The 24146-nt window shown below is 41.4% G+C and overlaps 1 protein-coding gene across 3 annotated transcripts; it reads left to right on the top strand.

Annotated features, from left to right (window-relative positions):
* Window positions 1–960: 960 nt before the first annotated feature.
* On the top strand, window positions 961–23523 carry tfb2m (transcription factor B2, mitochondrial). 3 transcript variants are annotated; one of them, XM_078557394.1, is made up of 9 exons: window positions 961–1385; window positions 9099–9534; window positions 9619–9710; window positions 11256–11409; window positions 14117–14265; window positions 14369–14458; window positions 17306–17368; window positions 18060–18208; window positions 22859–23523. In XM_078557394.1, exons 2-9 carry the CDS (start codon window positions 9111–9113, stop codon window positions 23049–23051), a joined length of 1314 nt encoding a protein of 437 aa, XP_078413520.1. In that variant the 5' UTR covers window positions 961–1385; window positions 9099–9110; the 3' UTR covers window positions 23052–23523. The 3 variants fall into 3 exon arrangements, with proteins under 3 accessions (XP_078413520.1, XP_078413518.1, XP_078413519.1); XM_078557392.1 differs by having other exon boundaries at window positions 974–1050; XM_078557393.1 differs by having other exon boundaries at window positions 1237–1342.
* The last annotated feature ends 623 nt before the right edge of the window (window positions 23524–24146 follow it).

The following is a 24146-nucleotide window of genomic DNA, read 5'->3' as shown; positions in this document are numbered from 1 at the left end:
ACCAGGACCGCCCCCTCACCATGAGACAAAACAATTCCCCCTCTACAAGTTCCCCATTTATGGGCTGCAGATGCCTCTCCTGATAGTGACTGTGCCATCTGCTGCCCAGTAAGAAGCCACCAACCCTCAGGACCCAAATATGTGGGGGACTGACCACGCTCTGCACACCATGGCATGCACGACCGACTCAGCACAGACAGGCCCTTCCCCTCCCTGGACTGGGACCAAGACATGCATGCCAGGCACAGCCTTGTAGCATGGTGTGCACTGCCCCGGGACTGCCTTTACTTTCTGGAGAGAAACGTGATCCGTCGTGAAAGTTGGGAAGGAAAAATTCCATACTATTTTCCCGCTGGGGGAAAACAGAGTTTTGCCATCACTCCAAATTTTGTGCCCCCGCCTGCCATGATCGCCGCCATTGGCGGGGGTGAAAAATCCCGCCCTGGATTTTTAAGAGGTTGGGTTGCTGAGGGTAATACAGTGTATATGGTTTGATAAAATGCAGGACTGCAGGAAGATATAAATGGTTTAACCTGTTTGGCAGAAAAGTGGAAAATGAAATACAATCCAGAGAAGCGTGAGGTAACATATTTTGGGAGGTGCAACAAGGCAAGGGAATAACCAAGTAATGGCAGGTGAAATTTAATGCAGAGAAGTGTGAAGTGGGGCATTTTGGTAAGGAGAATGAGGAGAGGCATTATAAAATAAAGGATGCCATTCTAAAGGGGGTGCAGGAACTGACAGCTAAGGGTATATGTGCACAAATCGCTGGAGGCAGCAGAACAGGTTGAGAAAAGCCATGGGGGGATGGGGGGGGGGGGGGGGGCGGGAGGGGAGAAGATGGGGAAAGATGACAATGTTACACATGCGCACTCCTGACTCGGTACGGCTGGTGCCGTGGGTGCGCATGCGCCGTTTAAATTTCCCGAACGTTTCGCCAGCGGCCAGGGAAGGAGGGGCGGGGTCTGAGGAGGAGGAGGCGGACTGCCGGCTTCGGCTTTGATGGATCAAAGCGGAGATTCGTGGCTTGTCGGAGCAGTGGGGCTGGAGGTAATCATTCTCCGCTCTGTGGTGTGTTTTAAAATGGCTCCGATTGAGGGGATTTGTGTTTTTTTTAAATAAAACGGACAATTCGGATCACTGACTGCATAGGGGAGGCTCGAGCGTGGCCAGGGCCAACGGTCGGAAGGACGTAAGACGTAATGGGACGTCGGGACGCAACGTGCCTCCGCCGGTCACGTGGGGTCCAATGTCACAATGGCGGCGGCGGCGTGATTGAGGGGAGCCGGTTCCTTGAGAAGCAGCAGCAACAACATGATCGGTGATTGAACTCACCCTACAGGTGGCACCTCGTTTCATTATCACCCTCTTCCTCCCCCCCTCAGGTCAGCTTAAATGAGATCCGTTGCACGTCTTTTTTTTTTAAACGTATATTATTCTTCGCAATGCAGAATTACGCAATGCTGGATGACTGTGAGATGTGACATTTGGTAATAGTGGCAACGCACGCTGTCCCCGGTGCGCCAGAAGGACCGACTGATGTTTAAAACCGGGGGCAGACTGATCTCACCACCACATGAGGGGCGCTCAGGAGGGAGTGGACTCAACTTTTCCTGTCTCCCACTCCCAACGCGCGGAAATTCCGCATTCAGTGCCTTTGCGGTGCTGTAAATTTCAACTTATAGTCTACTACTCCTCAAGAGAAAAGTTTAATCGAGCACTAAGTACATTTAGAGAGGGGAAGTGAGAGAGAGAAAAAATGGTGGCTGCAGCCTGTGTGCACTACAAAGTGTGAGCAAGCAGTATTAAAAAGTGCATTCTTGCGGTATATGCATGATTGACATTCATTGCTCGTCCCTACTCGGCAGGGTTACAGAGCAATTAAGAAAGAGTCAACTGGATTGATGTCGGCACTGGAATCACAGTGGTTAGAGCGTCAGATTTCCTTTACTAAAGGACGTTGGGATTTTAGAGCTATTTGTTAGCCTCATTGTCCTGCCGGTGGGACAGGACACACCCAGGGATGTTGATGGTGGTGTCTGGGACATGATCTGTAAGGCCTGATTCCATGAGTATGACTATGTCAGGCTGTTGCTTGACTCGTCTGGGAGACAGCTCTCCCAATTTTGGCACAAGCCCCGAGATGTTAGTAAAGAGGACTTTGCAGGCTTGACAGGGCTGGGTTTGCCACAGAGATAAAAACAAACGACTGCGGATGCTGGAAATCCAAAACAAAAACAGAATTACCAGGAAAAACTCAGCAGGTCTGGCAGCATCGGCGGAGAAGAAAAGAGTTGACGTTTCGAGTCCTCATGACCCTTCGAACCGCAGCTCTGTCCAACACTACACTGACCTCTAGGTGTGGGTCATGTGTTCTCTTAAATCACTGTGTGGGCAGTACTATACTCAGTCCCACATTAACCTTTTGTGAGCCAGACCCTTACATTACATCCCCCCAAGCCTTTATGCAATATATTTACAAGTTATCCTCATTTACTCCATGAATTTACATGATTACTACTACCCCATCTTCCCCCTCTAGTCTCTGAGTTCATAGGCTTAGGCGGTCTGGAGGCCTTATCACCCTTCCATATTGTGTTCTCACTCCTGTCGGAGTGAGTGGTAGGCTCTGTTGCTGCAGGTAAATTTTGTTGAATTGGAGGTTGTTCTGGCATCTGGGTGTCCTTTCATCCTTTTTTTGCATTCTTTGGCATTGAATCGCTCTTTGATGATTTCCCAATTATAGTGATAGATGGCGATTGGTTTACAGGGCGAACAAACTCTGGGCTCATCTCTATAGTGTTTTTTTTTTCTCCTCTTCCTTCATGCAGCTCGCCGGGACTATTCTGTGGTCTTGGAGTTTGTCTCTCCAACTGGTGTCGGAGTCAGAGATTGAGGCTTTTCTCTGGTTCTTCTCTTGGCTGTCATCTGCTCGAGGTGTTGTGGTAACTATCTGAGTGGTTGGCTGGTCTGACCGATGAGGGGCTTATGGCACCTGTAACAGAAGTGGACAAACCTGTTCTGCAAAGAGAGAAGACAATTCAGAGATAAAGTCCCAGTTGAGAGAACCTTTCTTGTTGGAGCTGTCAGGAACTTGCAGTTCTGTATGATTTACAATAGTGGTTGTTTTGACATCTGCCGTTTTGAGGAGATTCAAGGCTACACTGGCATCTCTGCTCAAGAGAGAAAGACTAGTTACGGATGACGTACATCAGACTGCAGATTTGTTTGCCGCTAAACCTCAACGGTTCCAGAATCATGTCTGTCACTGGAAGTCGGATTCCTCTGGGCCCATAAAGTGGTGTGCCTGTTGTTCGTAACCAGAGCTGTCTCAGCCATGGTTCTTTTCCAACAGGCTGTGACACTGGCTCCCATGTCCAGTTTAAAGTTTGTGAGTTGGTCATTAACTGAAATGTGTGCATTTCAGAACAAAAATCCAGGATCTATGACCTCACCCAAGAAACATGGTTGTCTGTCTACTTGGTGTGCTTTCTCGACCTCATGAATCCTCTTGGGATCTTTTGTGCTTTTTGATGTTTTGGCTTTGCACAGCTTCCTGCAGTGTCTATTCAGTTACGTTGAAAGCATTGGGTTGAAATTACCAGACATTGATCCTGCCTGTGGGGCGCTTTGCACCTCGGTACTGGCATGGTTCTACTGGTTGGTTTGGGTATTGCTTCCCTTGGCCTGGAGTGTCTTTGTTCTGTTTTACTAGCTGGACAGTTGGATTAACTTTGTACCACGGTTTGCTTTCTCCCCTTAACATGGATCTGTGCTACAAATGGATTTCAGATTGCCTGACAATCTGGATTGCTTTCTCAAGGGTTAGATCTTCCTTCGTTTGAAGCATGTCTGAGAGGGCATCATCTGTCACTCCTACAACGATTCTATCCCTGATTAGCTAAGATTTCAGGTAATTGTAATCACCGTCTTCAGCTAGCCTGTACAGCTCATTAATGAGGGAGTCAACAGGTTATCCTGGCTGCTGGATGTGTTTATTAAATTTAGCCCTTTCAAGGATTTTGTTACTTCTGAGGTTAAGTGATGGCAGGTGTCATTGACAGCACGATCAAGCAGCACTTACTCAGAAACAACCTGCTCACTGACGTTCAGTCTGGGTTCTGTAAGGGCCACTCTCAGCTCTTGACCTCATTACAGCCTTAGTTTAAATGTGGACGAAAGAGCTGAACTCGAGGTGAGGTGAGAGTGACTGCCCTTGACATCAAGGCCACATTTGACCGAGTGTAGCATCAAGGAGCCCTAGCCAAACTGGAATCAATGAGAATCGGGGGTGGGGGAAATACTCTCCACTGGTTGGAGTTATATTCAGTACAAAGGAAGATGGTTGTGGTTGTTGGAGGTCAATCATCTCGGTCCCAGGACATCACTGCATGAGTTCCTCAGGATAGTGTCTAAGGCCCAACCGTCTTCAGCTGCTTCATCCTTCTCTCCATTATATGGTCAGAGGTGGGGTTGTTCGCTGATGATTGCACAATGCTCACCACCATTCACGACCTCTCAGATACTGAAGCAGTCCATGTCCATAAGCAGCAAGACCTGGACAATAACCAGGCTTGGGCTGAAAAGTGGCAAGTCACATTCGAGCCACACAAGTGTCAGGCAATGATCATCTCCAACAAGAAAGAATCCAGCCATCTCCCCTAGACATTCAATAGCATTATCATCACTGAATCCCCTACTATCAACATCCTGGGGGGTTACCACTGACCAGAAACTGAATTGGACCAGCCATATAAATGCTGTGGTTACAAGAGCAGTCAGACACTCGGAATTCTGCAGTGAGAAACTCACCTCTTGACACCCCAAAGCCTGTCCACCATTTACAAAGCACAAATGAGGAGTGTGATGGAATACTCCACTTGCCTGAATGTGTGCAGCTCCAACAACACCCAAGAAGCTCAACACCATCCAGGACAAACCAGCCCACTTGATTGGCATCCCATCCATGACCTTAAACATTCATTCCCTCCACAACCAGTGCACAGTGGCAGCAATGTGTACCATTTACAAGATGCGCTGCAACAACTCGCCAAAACTCCTTCGACAGCACCTTCCAAACCCATGACCTCTGCTGCCTAGGACAAGGGGCAGCAGACACATGGGAACACCACTGCCTGCAAGTTCCCCTCCAAGCCACACACCATCCTAACTTAGAAATATATTGCCGGTCCTTCACTGTCATTGGGTCAAAATCCTGGAACTCCCTTCCTATCTGCACAGTAGGTGTACCTACACCGCATGCACTGCAGCACTTCAGGAAGGCAGCTCACATTCTCAAGGGATATTCGGGATGGGCAATAAAAATGCTGGCCTGGCACACGATGCCCACGTCCCGTGAATGAATAAAAGAAAATAAACGTCGAATGATTTTAAAACTTCATCAATTTTGTAGATGATTTGTTGATTCCTTGTCTTGCTATTATATTGTCAACTATTGGGCCTGCCAAGGAAAGCAGTGTGTTAATTTGTTGAGCTAGCCTTTTTATGCAGAGCTGAGATCAAGTTCGTGATTGATCTAGGCCTTGGATAAGTCCAAATTGACGTGCAAGAGTGGGTTTCTGATCCCTGGTTAAAATTTTTAAACTGCAGGTTCAACTTTAAGAGGTTTCCGAAAATCCAAGATGGTACAGTCATAACGCTTCTTCACAAAGGGTTTTCCATGCTTGTCGGCTTTGGCAGGCTCCCGCAGTAATGCTGTTCACAATCTCAGCATTTAGAATATTTTTCAACAATGGCTGGCTGGATTGGCTGGTTAGAGCCTTCCCCGCTTTAGCGCAATCTTCTCAGGTCTTGGAAGCATTGAATCCCGGTTCTTGCTGGGTTTTTTAAGCTGCCTACTCAGTCGCAATTACTTTTCAATTATTTTCCTTTGTACGGAACGAGCTCGGCCGCCACATGCTCAGGCGCCGACTTGGGAATCGGGTTACTAGGACTGCGATTTAAACAGCAATTTCTGACCGCTGCAGTAATTAACCTTTTTCCGGACTTGTGTTGTCCAGGAATTTTAAATTTTTTAGCTCATCCCTTCTAGGTCTGCTGAGTCTGCACACTCTGGGTCTTGAAGCTGGACTTCCATGGGATTCACTAGTCTTCTGCTGCAGTGAGGAATTTAATTTCTGCTTCCAGCTTCCAAGCTTTCCTTTGGAGCTTTTCTCTGGCGATTTCCTTCTGTGCCTTCGCTTCTTGAGCTTTTCTTCAGGACACAATGCGCCTTTGATATTTTTCCTTCAGTTTTCCAGGATTTTGATTTCATTCTGCGGTCTCTGTGAGGTTTTGAGTTGTTCCATTTGTTGCGACCATGTTGTAAGATGTTGGGCGTAGTTCAGTAGATCTCATTAATGTATTTGCAGTCTTGAGTAGTTCAACAGTAAGTATTTATTAACTGCTAGAAACTATATGCATGTGTACAGTAAAAGTCCAAGCTGGGAGCTGTCTCCATGCTTGCTTCTACACACGGTTCTGTCCAACACTACACTGACCCCAGGTGTGGGTCATGTGTTCTCTTACATCACTGTATGCGCGGTACTGTACTCAATCCCATGTTAACCCTCTGTGTGCCAGACCTTTATACTATACCAGCCTTTAACTTCCATTCAACTGAATTCAGATTCTCAACCTGTCTTAGTGAGATCTGAATCTATGTTCAACTTCTGGATTACTCGTCCAGCATCGTAATGCATAGACTACCATGCCCTAAAGTTTGGTTTGGCTGCAAGCCTATTAACCTAGAACACGATTGATATGATAAAAGCAAAATACCGTGGGTGCTGGAAATCTGAAATAAAAACACAAAATGCTAGAAAAACTGGCAGCATCATTATTTATATGCCTCTATTTCCATTTGTTATAACACTTTTTTTTGTTGTTTTTTTTGTCACTTGTATATGCCAGGTATAATATGTGCTCAATGTCATGCTGTTCCTTCTCATTGGTGTTTATGGCATTTTAATATGGCATCTTCTATCACCCTTTGCACTGTAAATTGTTGTCATTAAGGCTTGAGCAGGGAGCTGTGTTTTCATATACACTGTTGTCATGCTGTGGAAGTTAGCTCTGCCAATTTTTAATTCCACCTGAAATAAAAGCAAAATACTGCGGATGCAGTATTAATTCCATCTGACTCCTTCTAGAAAAAGTTGATGAGTTTCTTTCTTGAAAGTTAAAATAAGAACATAAGAAATCGGAGAAGGGATAGGCCATTTGGCCCCTCGAGCCGACTCTACCATTTAGTAACATCGTGGCTGATCTGATTGCGGCCTTAACTCAGCTTTTCTGCCTGCCTCCCAAAAGACGTGATTTCTTTGTAGATTTAAAATCTGTCTAACTCAACCTTGAATATATTCAATGAACCAGCCTCCACTAATTGCTGTGAGGAGAGAGTTCCAAAGATTAACAACCCCCTGAGAGAGGTAATTCCCTTCTCAAATGGGAGACCCCTATTTTGAAACTGTGCCCCCTAGTTCTAGATTTCCCCACCTTGGAAAACATTCTCTCAGCATCTAACTGTCAAACCTCCTCAGGATCTTATGTTTCAATAAGATCACCCCTCCTTCTAAGCTCCATTGAGTATAGGTCTAACCTGCTCAATCTTTCCTCGTAAGGTAACCCCTTCACCCTTGGAACCACTCAGTGAACCTCCTCTGAACTACCTCCATTGCAAGTATATCCCTTAAGTAATGTCTTCAAGTTGAACTTATAATATTTTTGCTAGTGCTTTGCACCTATAGGTTATCTGCATCTTGACTGCTAAGCGACCCTCTTTTCTCCTATTTCAGCCCATTGGTGGAGTGAGTGGTCATTTGTGTGTGTGTAGCATATGGTTTACTGAAACCAAAGAAAGGAGTGGGAAATAGGTTTTTTCTTAAAAAAAAAAGGCAGGATAATTGGCTTGGCTTAAAAAAAATGTTAATACCATTATTTTTTGAATTTAAAAACAGAAAATGGAGGGAATACCGAGCAGTTCCATCTCCATTTGTAAGGAGGAATGACAAGTTCCAGTATATTGACTGTGTACCTTTTTCATGAGCATTTTTTCTTCCCATTTACCCACTGCACCCCTTACGAAGTAGGTGATTTAAAAAGGGCACGGAGAGCGGCGGGGACTTCAGTTTAAAAGGGGCACGGAGAGCGGCGGGACATCAGTTTAAAAGGGGCACGGAGAGCAGCGGGGACTTCAGTTTAAAAAGGGCGCGGGTGACCAAGCAGCCTGACAAAAGCAGTTCTAATGACATTGAGACATTATTGACCTTTGTCATATCTAAAGCAGTGTACTTGAAAATTATTCTGCCCAAGCTGACAATTTTTGGATTATATTTGTTTTACTTGTATCATCTATGATGACACTGACTATTGAGAAACGGAACGAGCCCAATCTACACTGTCTTTAATTGCACTTTGATGGAACCTACCTTATTTAAAAAGAGTGTTTATCATATTAAGCATATATGAGTGAGTTGTTAACTGTGGCTGACTGAAAATGTCACTTCACAAACATAAGCTGCAGCTTTTAAATAAAATCAATTGCAGGTGAATCATCTCAGTTAAGTATGAAATTATCGTTAAACTTTGGTAGAACACAATGTAAGAAATTTGGATTTGTGTTTACAATGTTTTCTAAAGCCATCACGAATGTTAGTCACTGTAGCTGAGCTGAGCTATTACAGGAGCTAGTAATGCGGAATGACCAAGGCCATGCCGTTGTTGAGGTTTGATTTCAGTCAACATGATGACAGAGGGACTACAGTTGACTTCCATGTTCTTGTGAATTAAAATTGGACAGAATTAGAGTTTCATTTTGCTATTCAGCAAAGCCTGCTTTTTAAGTGTGAACATCTAGTGAAGCTGGAATGTGACCTGAGCACTGTTCATCCTTCAGTTCATGGATCTATTGAAATTCTCTGTCCATTCTTGTACAAGGATAACAGCCATTTGTGTAAAGTGCTGTTTGTAATCTTTACCCACAAGAATACAGAATGGTATCCTGACTTTAGTGATACTAGCAACATGATTGTTTATTTGTATATGGATAAGATTTTGATTTCATCCCTTGGAATTTTAATATCTCCCCTTTATTTCAGATCACAGCCATAATGGCGTTATTAAGCTACAAGACTGTACTTTTCACACTAAGGACTGTTTCCTGCAGAGCCTGTGGTTGTCCACAACCAGTCCAGCATTTGCTAAAATCGTACTCACGTGACACAAAGTTTCCGGACGGTAGCCCACCAAAATCTCAGCCTCTAAACAAGCTTGCGGAATATTCAACCTATTGTGGCAGGACACAGAGATGTTTGTCGGCAGTCGCCAGTTCAGTACTCAGAAAAGAACAGCAGAGGCCATTATCCAGGTTTGACTTTCTGGACATGGAGGATGTTGAAGAAATAATAATCAAGGCAGAGAGCAGCAAACATCTCAGGAGATTTGTTCTCAATCCTGACCTAGCAAATCTTATCGTGGAATGCCTTGATGGTGACCTCTCTGAAAATAATGCAGTAATTTTTGAGTGCAATCCGGGTAAGTGTAAGTACAATGTTTGAACTTTGGTTAAGGATCTTTTCCCCTCCTTTGATGATTAGTTTGGTTTGATTGCATCCTTAGGGCCTGGAGTTTTGACACGTGCATTGCTGAATGGTGGAGCACAGAGAGTGGTGGCTCTGGAGCGTGACAAGCAGTTTCTCCCTGCATTACAGGTAGATTCGTAGTTAATTTTCATTTACTTGATCAAAGTTAATATATTTTGAGAAACTGAGCTCATCACAACTTAGTCTAAAATGTATATAATGGTAGATTAAAAAGTTTATATTGCTATATACCACCTTCTATTGTTCAGATAAAATCTTGTGTCCAGTCCAAGGAGTGCAAAGATTGGATGACTGATTCTACTCCAGGAGCAAACTTACTAAGGGAGATTACAGGCCTAGTTTATGCAACCCCTGGAATTTAGAAGGTTAAGTGTTGATTTGATCCAAGTATTTAAGTTATTTAGGGAAACAGATAGGGTAGCTAGAAAGAAACTTCCCACTAGTTGGGGAGTCTAGGACTTGATCTTTCAGGAAAGATGTTAGGAAGCATTTCTACACAAAAGGTTGCTTGAACTTTGGAACCCTCTTTAACCAAAGATAGTAGATGCTACCTCAAGTCAGAGTGGTATTTGACACTAACCATCACTGCCATCAAGACAAAAAGACATTCTGCCTATCGCACAAATGAGCAATGTGGCATATGAATTTCAGTGCCAGGGTGATGCTAGGTATGTAGGCCGTATGTCCCAAACTGGCGGATTATATCAAACAGCATGTCCCAGCCGCTGTTCACAACAGGCAAGGTACAGGCCATACCCAAGTAGCTCATGCTTGCAAAACTCAAACATAGTGTCCAACATTAGATGTGATTCCTGATTGGACAACATTTACTAAATAATCCTCAGTGTGCTAAGAATTACGCAGACAACAATTTAAGTTTGTCAGTTGGGCTCGCATTGTACTGGAAGCTACATATTTGCGTGTACTGGAAGCTGCATACATTAATACACAGGGCTCTGTTCTTTGCAGACAGAAAGAACATGTACACACTTTACGCCTGTTTCAGCAAAACAAAATAAGTGACAGCCATTTCCTAGTTCATTCCCGAGGGCAATGTCTTGACCAATCAGAGTCAAGCTGCCTGGTTTAAATTTCAAACAATGCTTGCCAGTTAACTCAGTCACAATCAACTGATGCATTCTCCATGGTAACACCTCTACCAATCAGAATCCACTTGCCAACCAATCAGCTCTGTCTTCTCCTACAGTAGAAAGTTGTTTCCCCTGACATCGGCATTTTCTTGCTAATTGTCCTGATGAGTGCAAGAGAAAAGCTTCGACAAAAAGTCTTTCTTTTTCAGCAGTACTCAAGTTTTGTACTACCAAATGACTATTTTAAGATTTTTGTTAATGAAAGGCATTAAGGGATATGGAATAAAGGCAGGTTTAAGGAGATAGATCACATTGAATTGCAGAACAGACCGAGTGGCTAAATTGCCTACCCCTGTGTTCCTACTCTTTCTTCCTTCAAATTCCTCAAGCAATTGTGTTATTTTGGTTAACATTTTAATCCAGTTGGTATTTGATGGTGCAGACTCCCATTCCATTTCTGTGTACCATGGTAAACAGTTCCTTTAAAGTAAAGCTAGGTAGTTGTCAGCACTTGAGAAATGTCTTTGAAAGCATTTTCTAAAATATTGAAATGAACATTTAGTCCCTAGAAAAGCGTTTGAATGGACAGTTCGAGGTGGTTCACTGTGATTTCTTCAGACTGGATCCAATTGGTCGTGGCCTAGTGAGACCTCCTGCCATGTTATCTGAAAAACTCTTCAATGATCTGGGGATATCACCGGTTGCTTGGACTGAAGGTGATAATTTCTTTAGAAATTTCTCTCTATTTCAACAATTGAGTTGAGCAATCCTCATTTTGGATGTTTGAATCTGTTCCAATAATGTTTACATTGTGAAGAACTGCAGGTACACAAAATTGAGGAGCATAGATGGTAGGGTAGATAGGAAGAAACTTTTCCCCTTAGCGGAGGTGTCAATAACCAGGGGGCATATTTTAAAGTAAGGGGCAGGAGGTTCAAAGGGGATCTGAGGAAAAGTTTTTTCACCCAGAGGTTGGTTAGAATCTGGAACTCACTGCCTGAGGGGGTGGTAGAGGCAGGCGCCCTCACAACTTTTAAGAAGTATTTAGATGAGCACTTGAAACGCCATAACATACAGGGCTACAGGCCAAGTGCTGGAAAATGGGATTAGGATAGATAGGTGCTTGATGGCTGTCGTGGACATGATGGGCCGAAGGGTCTGTTTCTGTGCTGTATAACTCTGACTCTATAACTGTTCCCTAAACTTTCAACAAAGGTGAACTGAGTAGTAATTTGGTTAAAAATCCACTAGATGGTGTTAAGAGCAACGTTGTGTGGTCGACATTAACTACTTTTTGCAAACGTTATTGAAATATCAATTTAGTCTGTTAAACTGGACAGGTGGAGGTGGTGCACTCCGATTGTAAGTGTCTGCATGACTCAATTGGTAGCAGTCTCACCTGAGTCAGAAGGTTGAGAGTTCAAGACCTGCTTAAGCACGAAAATCCAGGCTGACACCCCAATGCAGTACTGAGACAGTGCTGCACTGTTCGAGGTGCTGATTTTTGGATCAGATGTTAAACCGAGACCCTATCTGCTCCCTCAACTGGATGTAAAAAAAGAAAACCCATGGCATGCTTTTAAGGGCAGGGGAGCTATCCCAGTGTACTGTCCAATGTTTATTCCTCAATCGATGTTACTTTAAAAATGGCCAGTTGTCTGGTCATTATCACTTGGTGCTTGGGGAAGTTTGTTGTGTGCAAATTCACTGCTGTATTTCCTGCATGATGACCATGACTACACCTAATAAGAATCTCATTGGCTGTACAGCACTTGGGGCGTCATTAAGCCATGAAAGGTGGTGGATAAATGCAAGTCTTTTATTTCTTCGTCAGTTTGACTTTGTGTATTGCACCCTGAATCGACCTTTTATCAGTTGGAGAATTTAGATCTAATTTATCATTTCTGAATAGTGCTTTAATAATGAGATTTTTGCACCTTTTTTTTATTCGTTCGTGGGATGTGAGCGTCACAGGCCAGGCCAGCATTTATTGCCCATCCCCTATTGCCCTTGAGAAGGTGATAACCCAGGTGGTGTAGGTACACCCACAGTGCTGTTAGGAAGGAAGTTCCAGGATTTTGACCCAGTGACAGTGAAGGGACGGCGATATAGTTCCAAGACAGGATGGCGTGTGGCTTGGAGGGGAACTTCCAGGTTGTGGTATTCCCATGTATCTGCTGCCCTTGTCCTTCTAGATGGTAGCATCTAGATGGGTTTGGAAAGTGCTGCCTAAGGAGTCTTGGTGAATTCCTTCAGTGCATCTTGTAGATTGTATACCCTGCTGCCAATGTGCGTTGATGGTGGAGGAACTAAATGGTACCCCATCCACAAACAATCAAGCAAGCTGCTTTGCCTTGGATGGTGTCAAGCTTCTTGAGTGTTGTGGGAGCTGCACTCATCCAGGCAAGTGGAGAGTATTCCATCACACTCCTGACTTGTGCCTTGCAGATGGTGGACAGGCTTTGGGGAGTCAGGAGCTGAATCACTTGCCACAGGGTTCCTAGCCACAGATCTGCTATTATTGTGTTTATATGGCTAGTCCGGTTCAGTTTCTGGTCAATGGTAAATGCCAGGATGTTGATAGTGGGGGATTCAGCAATGGTAATGCCATTGAATGTCAAGGGGTGATGTTTAGATTCTCTGTTGTTGGAAATGGTCATTGCCTGGCACTTGTGTGGCACAAATGTTACTTGCCAATTGTCAGCCCAAGCCTGGATATTGTCCAGGTCTTGCTGCATTTGGACATGGACTGCTTCAGTATCTAAGGAGACGCAAATGGTGTTGAACATTGTGCAGTCATCACAAATATGGGTATGTGGGTCACCTTTTTAACCAGACAAACGCCTTAAGGGTTTTCCTTGGTGGATTCTTCAAGACTTGTAAAAAAACAGTTTTTATCTCCCCGCCATATCATTTCTGTCCATCCTTAACACCACTATTCTACCTATCTGGTGCATTATTTTTAACATGCCCTTTCTCCAATATTTTGGAGAAATATTGAGTTGATGCCACTGCAGTCGGCATCAGCACCCCCAAATTGGAGAGGGAATGTCAGCTAAGGTTCCTGCTCCTGAATCTATCCAGCAGCTTTCTAAGTGGATGATGGATGAGGACAGGATCTAGATTAACTTTAGTGACCCAATACCCTGAGATCCTGCTGCAACGGTGAAGGCTCACAGATGAAGACTGACCACCTGAGTGCAGTATAGGGTAGCATTTCACGGTCATAGAACCATACTTCAACGAGGAGTTAATTAATACCTGCAGAAGAGAATAGGGGTTGGGAAGGTACAGGCATTTTTATGGCCATGGCATGAGTGGATTTTGATTCATGATTTAGACAAATTAAGTATCAAATTCTGTTACATTTATAAAATCTAAGTGTTGACTAATGTATTAAGAAATTATGATTCTCTTTCCTAGATATTCCAGCAAGAGTAGTTGGAATCTTCCCACAAAAAAATGAACGAAGCATGATATGGAAGCTTGTTTATGCTATGTTTGAACGGATTTCAGTGTTTCAACATGGGAGAATAGAAATGAATATGCTCATGAGTGAGAAAGAATACACGGTATGTTTAGTAATCTCTTTTTGAAGTGATTGAGATGTTTACATTGTGACTTGTACTTTGAATTCAGTTGCTCAAATTGAGCATTTTATTGTTTTACATGTAGAAGCTGACAGCAGAGGCTGGAAATCTGAAATACTATCAGGCATTGACAGCCCTGTGCCAGATTGCTTGTGAAATAGAGCTGTTGCACAAGGTGAGAATTTGTTTCCCTTTTTAATGCTATGATTGTGAATTGTGGACTGTGTTTTTATTTGCATTTATTTTGTTCATCTTTTTAAGTGTATGTAACGCTGATACTATTTCCAGTGGTCATATGTAGTACAAATCACATCACTGTGTCAGATGTTAAAAATACAAACTGCAGCTGCACACTGGCTTTGTTGAGATTTGACTACCTGAGGATCCACTTCCAGAGTTTGGAATGTCATTTATCATGAAAATGCTAGGGTTAAAATGATCCTTGTGTAGCTTTATATCCTGCTGCATGTGGACCTTGAAATTAATCACCAATATGTGGATGGAAGGGTCTGAGTTGGAAGCAATCTAGTGAATATCACTAGAATTGTTTAAAATTGATTGTTTTTCCAACTTTTGTAGCCATTTAGAATAATGAATCAAAATCGTATCAAGAATCTATCATATTTTTCCTAATATTATTGTGGGATATTTCAAAGAAGGCACATGTGTGTGTGTACATAGTTCTGTGTGTGGCTAAATTAATTAATCTAGAGATGGTTAGACTGCAAGGTTCATATTATCAAAAAAATGAGGTGTAAAGCAGGTGTTTGAAATGGAGACGAGTAGACCTAGGGTAAGGTTAGCAGATACGGTGTGAATGAAATTTACATTTTTAGTTAAGTGGAGCAGTGTTTGATTTTTCAAAGGGACATGGAAGATTTTTACAGCTGGCAAGATAAGTAAGGCAAGGTTATTATGTTGATTTTTCCCAGAAGTGCTGGTCATAATGATAACAATGAAAGATTTTTATATTCTGGGAAAAGTAACTTCTAAAGACGAGCGGAAACAATGGGATTTACAAATCAAAGGGGATAAAATATATTTAGAGAAGGATGGAAGGCTGTGTGAGGTGTGGACACCTGGAAAGGTGACCGTGTGAAACAGACTTGGAGGGGGGCGGGGAAGCCTCTAGCCACCCTGCAAAGTTGTTTGTTCCAGTAACCAAAGTTGTGTTAAAAGCCTTTGAGATCCATCCACTGTCTAGTGGGCACTTATGGTAAAGTTGCTGGATGACTTTATGAATTTGGAATCTATTTAGACTGTTGCCTTTAGAAGGACATATAGTTGGGAGTTTGGTTAAGTAGAAATTTTGGGAACTATTATAACTGTGTAACTGTAATCTTGCGTGTTTTTAAGTTTGTTCCTCTTTTGTTATTAAATGTTTTAATTTAACCTTTAAAATCTCTAAAAGTGGTAGTGGACTCATTACTTCCGACTTCAGTGCACAAGCCTTCTCGGAATAAATACAAATTGCAAAACCATTGTGATTGCGTGGCCAAGTTTCCCTTGTGGATTGGTGAGCCTGGCAAATACCACCTGCCGTATTATAACAATTGTGAAAGTTGGATCACTCTTGAAACGGTCGTCTGGTTCTGCAAGTGCATTTGCACTTCTAGGCTTTTAACAAACTGAAGTATAACTAGGTGTGCAGTCTTCGTTTTCCAAAGAAGTCTGTTTTTAATTTATCCGTTCGACCGTTCTGTCTGCCTATCTTTTCCTCTTTCCCTAAGTGTTCAGTAACCCTCCACCCACACAATGCTGGGAATCCCTCTCTGATTCTTGCTTTGTTGCAGCACTGCTAAAGTTTTGATGCTGTGCTAATTCGGCTGGTTATGCACTAGATTTCTCTAGTACCTGGTTGAATAACATTGCTGTAGCAGTTTATTTATCCTTTCAGGGGATGTGGGGTGTCGCTGGCTAGGCCAGCATTCATTGCCCATCCCTAATTGCCATTGAATAGGTGATGATGAGCTGCCTTGAACCGCTACAGTCCATGAGGTGTAAGTACACCAGTTGACTGCTATGTTGAAGCCTGTTGGAAAAGTAACTGTGCCTCAAAAGCAACCCATTGGCTGTGAAGTCCTGGAAATGTGACAAAATAGGATAAATGCAAACTCATGAAACAAACGATGCTGTTGGGAAGGGAGTTGGTGCCATTAAACTACAAAGAGACAACTGGGAGGGGAGAAGAGGCTCATTCAAGTCTCAAGTTTCCTTAGTCTCATGCTGAGGTAGTTGTTACATGTGTGCAGGTAAACTGATTTCTATGTTTAAACCTGCCTTGTGCCACAGTGTGAACCTTGATGGCAGAGGTGAGGGTAATGCATTGCAATAATTTCAGGAATGTAAAGGAAGTGGCATTTTTCTAAGAACAAGATGTTGAACCTTAGGGCTATAGGATATTTCAAATTATACTTTGAGATAAGTGAATGCTTATACACAGTTTCTATTACTGGTGTATTTGAGCAGCTTTGGCTCAGCAAACGCCCCTTGATTGTGCAGTAATTAATTCATTGGCATGTGTTGAAAATGTGTATTAATTTTGATCTTTTCCTGATATCCATACCCTGCTAACTTAAATAAAAATAAACTGACATTTGACTTTTGACTTACCTGGATCAGAAGGCTATGGCCACAAGAATTTCTGCAGGGTTTAAGCAAGTCAGCTTAGCTATCATTCCAGTACAGGGCTGAGGGGATGTTGCATTGGCATTTGAACAGGGCCCTAAATTTATTTCCCAAATTCTTCCTTTTCGAGGGGTCTTTTGAGATCCCAAGCAGTTATCTAAAAAATAGTGGAAAATGTGATGAAATAGGATAAATGCAAACTTATAAAACAAATAGTTGAAGGTACCCCAACTATTATTCTGTAGTCATAGTTCCTAGTTATAGAGCTATTTGGTGCCTCTGTTCATGAGATATTAGGTTGAATAGTTAGTATTTATAGTAGTAATACTATAACTAATATCTATTGCTTTGAAATATCAAATATCATTTCTAAACAAATTATTGTTTGTTTTAGGAACCTTGGTCATCTTTTGCTACAAATTCTAAAAATGGAGGATGTGCTATACCACGGAGTTCAGTAAGCTTTTAGTTTGTCTTGAGTGTCGTGAAGTATAAATTCTTCAAATAATTTCGACATCTTTATTGTTCAAAATGATTACATAGAACTCACATTCTCCAGATTGTACGCAGGAATAAACAGCTGGGGCGCTATCCATTCTTTTTAAAGAAACAAATTGGTGGTCACATAAGAGCGACCATGTTCAGATATATATAACAGGGTTAAAATATCAATGTAATTTTGAATCACATCCTAAATCTCCTTTTCCATATAACAGGCATTGGTTTTCAATGTCACCTGTGAATCAGGAAAATAATGTCTGTTTGTTTTATACTTGGTTGGGTATTCTGTTTTTGGAGGTTTAGGCTTTTGAATTGTTGTCTGCTTTGATGTCGATGGTATTTGGATTACCCAAATGTTGCCCACCTAAGGGAATTCCTCTCCGCCTACTTCCTAATGTACATGTTTACCACTTACCTTGTAAAAATGTAATTAACTGGTGCTCAGCTTATATTTTTAATGTTCATGTTATTTGAAATGTATGTTGAAAATGGGAAAACCAATTGGAAAGGGTTCCTTTGGTATTTCAGCTAATTTTATAATTCTCAATATTTTGTAATTATTCACATTGTTTAACAGTATTGCCTTGTTGAGAAAAACTTAGATTTAAGTATGAAATTAACCATATTATCTCTTGAAATTTCTGTAGCTAACAAATGATCATTTGTGTCTTGTGCGACTGACTCCACGCAGAGACTTATTTAATCAGACTTTGACAGCTGCCAATTCATCCACACTGGTTCTGATGCTAAAGCAGTGCCTTGCAAAACGTACAGCTAAACTAATTAACCGACTGGAGTAAGTATGCAGCATTTCATCAAGTTGGGACCTTCCTTGAGGATTGTTCAATTTTCTCTTTTCCCTTGTCTGCTGTTTACCCTTTATCTCCCCCCCTCCCCCCCAAGCTGTCAAGTAGGGAGACTCTTCAATGCTATCAGTTCACTCTTAAGTGAGAATGGCATGTCTTTGATGGAGGGAAATATTGCTTGAAGCTGAAAGTTGGCTAAACTTGAAGTGCAGAGTCTTTTTCCCCCTCAATCTTGCATTCAGATTCATAATACCATCTTAACTGATCACCTTGTACTAGAGGATTTTGCAGGTTTGAAATTCTGATGGAGCTTAAAATAAATGTAGTGTATGTTCATTGTCTACATTTCCTAAATACGGTTATATTCTGAGGCATTGTGAATGTTTTGGTATAATTGGACACTGTGTAACCAGTGCTGTTTGATGGTGTGTGTATATAAGAGAAACAAGATTAATACCCTGGCGAGATATTTATCAAGGACGTGCTTAAATCTGCATCAAGGAAGCTTCTGGAATTCAGAACTCAGTTTATGGCTCTGAGTTAATGTTGCCCATATTTGGCTGCCAAATTGTCTTGCTTTCATCAGTTGGGATTATATTAACAATTGCACCACCGACCTACCATCAGGATCCACAACAAGCTCTTGAGTTACATAAGTACATAAGAAATAGGAGCAGGAGTACGCCATTCAGTAAGATCATGGTTGATCTGCCCCAGGCCTCAACTCATTTTTCGTGCCAGCTCCTTGTAGCCCTCAACTCCCCGATATTTCAAAAATCTATCTACCCCCTCTTTAAATACTTTCAGTGACCTAGCCTCCACAACTCTCTGGGGTAGAGAATTCCAGACATTCACTACCCTCTGAGAGAAGAAATTCCTTTGCATCTCAGTTTTAAATGTGTCCCCTTATTCTGTAACTATGTCCCCTAGTTAGAGATTCCCCCACAAGTGAAAATGTCTTCTCAACATCTACCCTGTCAAGCCCCCTCAGAATCATGAATGTTTCAATAAGATCACCCCTCGTTCTTCTAAACTCTAATGAATATAGACCTAACCTGTTTAGTTGTTCTTGATAAGTCAACCCCTTAATCCCAGGAATCAGCCTAGTGAATCTCTTGAACTGCCTCCAATGCCAGTATATTCTTTCTTAAATACAGGGACCAAAACTGTACACAGCATTCCAGGTGCAGCCTCACCAACATCCTATACAGTTGTAACAAGACTTCCCAGTTTTAAACTTCAACCACCTAGTAATACAGGCCAAAATTCCATTTGCCTTCTTAATTATTTGCTGTACCTGCATGCTAACTTTTTGTGTTTCATGCACAAGACCTCACACTTTCCTACATTAAACTCCATCTGTCAAGTTTTTGCCCACCCAGTCGACCTACCTATATCCCCTTGCAGATTTCTTATGTCCCTCATCACAACATGCTGTCCTACCTATTTTTGTATCGTCAACAAATTTGGATACATTACACTCTGCCCCCTCCTCCAAGTCATTAATATAGATAGTAAATAATTGAGGCCCGAGGACTGATCCTTGTGACACTCCACTAGTTGCGTCTTTCCAACCTGAAAAAAAACCCATTAATCCTGACTCTGTCTTCTGTGTGTTAACCAATCCTCATTCCATGCTAGTACATTACCCCTAATACTGTGAGCTCCTATCTTGTGCAATAACCTTTTATGTGGCACCTTATCGAATGCCTTCCGGAAATCATAATTCACTACATCTACCGGTTCCCCTTTATCAACTCTACTTGTTATGTCCTCAAAGAACGCTAGCAGATTTGTTAAACATGATTTCCCTTTCACAAAACCATGTTGACTCTGTTTGATTGCGTAAAACTTTTCTAAGTGGCCTGCTATTTCTTCCTTTGTAGTGGATTCTAGCATTTCCCAATGACAGATGTTAGGCTGACTGGCCTATAGTTTCCTGCATTTTGTCTCCCTCCCTTCTTGAACAGATGCGTCACATTAGTGGTTTTCCAATCCGCTGGGACCCTCCCGGAATCCAGTGAGTTCTGGAATATTTCGACCAATGCCTCCACTATCTCTGCCACCACTTCCTTTAAAATCCTTGGATGTAGGCCATCAGATCCTGACAACTTGCCTGCCTTTATTCCCATTAGTTTGTTAAATACTTTGTCCTTCATGGTAGAGACTGTTACAAGATCTTTCCTTCTATTAGCTAACCTTCCTTGTTTATTATGAAAGAATGTCAGGAAGATATAATAATTTTCATAATGTTTTTGGAATTTATTGTAGTGTAATAGTTGGGGGGTGGGGGTGTGTGTGTGAGTTTTAATTGAATTACAGTCAGCTGGTCTGGGCGTATCAAGAAGAGAAGCTAAGTTTGAAATGTTAAATAGGTAAACATAGCTGGAGTTTTAGAATGTAAGGTGTAAAGGGATCGTTTTTAGATAAATTAGAGTAGTGAATTTCAAAGAGGTGGTAAGGTGTTACACCTAGCCAACAGAGGCTAAGTCAAACAGTGTGTTTATTTTTCCCCAAGGCTTACTGATAAAATTGGTACTATGATAGATTTTTATCATTAGAGAGGCAAAGTCCAAAGACATAGTGAAACAATGGGAATTTACATTCAAAGGGGAAAATATGCATAAAGGAGAGAAGGCTGTGTGCAAGGGAGGGATTTCTAAGATCTAACAAGTGTGAATAGCCTCCGGCCTCTGTATCCAAACTGCTGTCTGCAAGAACTGAAGTTAAGAAAACTCACTTTGTATTCGACTGTTCAGAGTATCGTGTTACTTTGCCTGGTCTTTTAAAATCTGTGTTTTTACTGTTGCCTTAATGGAGGTGTAACTGGGAGTTGATTAATTAGGGGAGCTAGGAGTTATCATAATAGCAATTTGTAGACCTATGTATGTGCTTAAAATTATTTATTTTATTAATAAATGTTTAATTTAGTTTTATAAAAACCCTACAAGACTTGGTGGTCTTATTACTACTGAATTCAAGGCATGCATTTTGAGATAAATATACAAATTGCAAAACAGTTGTGGCAATTGTTTCAAGTTTCCCTTTGGGATTTGAGCAATTTGGCATTTACCATCTGCTGTGCCATAACAAAGAAGTCATTAATTAACCAACCAACTTTTGTTAACTTTGGAATGCTAGTTGTAGCACTTAACTGAGTATACAAGTAAGTAGTAGATAAGGTAATTGACCAAAGGGTTACAAAAGCAGTTCAGTTATGTAAAGTAATTAGTCAGTGACTGCTTTCTGTTTTTAAATTAAGTCTGAAATTGATATAGAGTACAAGAGTAGGGAGATTATGCTGAGCTTATATAAGACACTGGTTAGACCTCAGCTGGAGTATTGTGTACAGTTCTGGGCACCACACTATAGGAAGGATATGAACGCATTGGAGAGAATGCAGAAGTGGTTTACAAGAATGGTTCCAGGGATGAGAAACTTCAGTTATGAAGATAGATTGGAGAAGTTGGCACTGTTCTTCTTGGAGAGAAGGCGGCTAAGAGGAGATTTGATAGAGGTGTTCAAAATCATGGGGGGCTGGGTAGAATAGATAAGGAGAAACTGTTGACGCTCATAAAGGATTGAGAACGAGAGGGCACAGATTTAAAATGATTTGCAAAGGTAGCAAATGTGATGTGAGATAAAGCTTTTTCACACAGTGACTGGTTTGAATCTGGAGTGCACTGCCTGGAAGTGTGGTGGAGGCAGGTTCAATCGAGGCATTCAAGAGGGCATTAAATGATTATTTGAATAGAAACAATGTGCAAGGGTATGGAGATAAGGCAGGAGAATGGCTCTAAGTCATAATGCTCATTTGGAGAGCCATTGCACAGATGATGGGCCGAATGGCCTCCTTCTACACAGTTAACATTGTGATTCCGTGAAAATTTGTTGAAATTAATTTAAGATTAGACTGCATAGCTGACAAGTTAACAGCAATAGTTGATTGGTCAATTGAATAGATTCAGTTTTTTACTTAGCAATGTTCCAGATCTTTCACAATCATCTGCTTTATGAATTAATTTCCTTGTTTCTTCATCTGGGAGTGTGGTGTTAGCCTTCTGAGACATCAGGAATAATAAATCTCAATTTTTCTACATAAAAGACACAATTTAAAAGCAAGTTGCATTTGCACCTCATCTGTGGAGGTGCTCTGCATTTCTTCGAAATCCTCTGCTTCTGGGTAAATTCATCCTCTGCATTAGGTAGCTGCTTAATCTCACCTTCCTTGATCTTTGGGAAACTTGCACATTGAAGTGACCACACTTGGATCTGTCTGTTACAGCTATACAACCTCAGCCTGATTACTGAATCCAGATATTTAAGCCAATTTTTCTCCACACAGTGCAGCAACAAAACTATATTTTATTATAAATTCAAAAATCAAAATTTCCCTACACACCATGTAGTTATTGATATTGCTCAGTGAATTTTAAGCAGTAAGTAATCCAATCTAACTTCAACACTTCAGTTTCAAAACAAATTGAGCTTTACCCATGTGTCTTATGGACCTCTTTGAATTTATGTTCCCCTATATAATAAAACCGAACCTGGTTTAATCAAACATGATGAATGTCAAATGGCCTTTTAAAGATTTTTTTAAATTAAAAAAAGTAATTTTTTTTAATATCATTACATAGGTCCTGGTGTCCTGGAAGTGGAGAGAAGTTATTGATGCAACTGGATTTACCAAAGGATGTATTAACAGGTGATGTACATCCAGAGGAGTACAAGGAACTCTTTGAAGCAATGGAGCACTCTCAGGATTTCAGTCAAAGCTGGCTCTATGATGAGGTCCTGGAGAACATGAATTTTACAGTATCGCACATCTGAATGCATAACTTCAAATAAAACTGTCCTGCTCTTCGATCGCTCTCACTGCTGTTTGAATGTTACACAGCTGCAACTGCAACCAAATCATTGGAGACCTTCAAGTGCTTTTATGCGTATGACTAAAAGTATGGTCCATTTCTGAAATCTTGTTTCGTACACCCAATCTGTGAAATCTTCATGTTGGCTTCAATCTTGATGTTGCAGACCCCACTCACCAATGCCTCCTTATGGGGATTACAAGGAATGTTGATCTTGACGTAGGCCATTCGAATTCCTGCACCGAGCTCAATTGACAAATATGGAATGAGACACAGTGGTGGAGAGTACATGTTGTACAGAAATACAGATTGTAGCAATTAGTGCTGTTTAAACTTATCCAAAACCTGAATTTTATTCAAATGAATTTTTTTATTGAAGCAATGTTCTAATATGAAATATAATTCTCATTAAATGCTTTTGTTCAGCTGTCAAGTTTTTTTTAAAAGTGTAGTCTGTTAGATTTTGGTTAGGAGGGTACTCTATTGATAAAGTACATGTTCATTTTATGGTTTTGGAAGGTCAAATGCCTCAGGAGCAACAAGATCATAATGAGCAAGAGGATTAACAAATGAAAAGTGAATTACTTTCTAATCCATTATAAGGCAAACAAATCAGATGAACAATTGGCTAGTGGTGCATGTTACTTATTGGTTGTGACTTGCAAATGGCATTTTAATTTTTAACTGGACATGTGTAGTTTGTTTGTTCATTCACACAATATGGGTGTTTCTGGCAAAGCCAGCATTTGTTGTGATCTTGAGAAGGTGGTGGTGAGCTATGTTCTTGATAACTGAGTGACTTGCTAGGCCATTTCTTAGGGCAGTTAAGAGTCTATCATATTGCACCACTGTTAATGAGCAAACAAATTTAGCACATTTGTTGCACAATGGTTAATACCAAGTAAATCTGTTCTTGAAGATCTATAGCCTTCCATAACTTTTTGCCTTGGTTTTTGGTGCAATCTCAAATGTGCTGATTATTTTGGTCTTGTGTTTAAGCATCAGAGTTCACAAATTATTTTAAATTGATTCTTTCTTCATTTGTGGTCACCAATGT

The sequence above is a fragment of the Cetorhinus maximus genome, chromosome 14 (assembly GCF_964194155.1).
Source record: "Cetorhinus maximus chromosome 14, sCetMax3.hap1.1, whole genome shotgun sequence".
Taxonomy (NCBI): Eukaryota; Metazoa; Chordata; class Chondrichthyes; order Lamniformes; family Cetorhinidae; genus Cetorhinus; species Cetorhinus maximus.
This window is presented reverse-complemented; position numbering and strand designations above follow the sequence as displayed.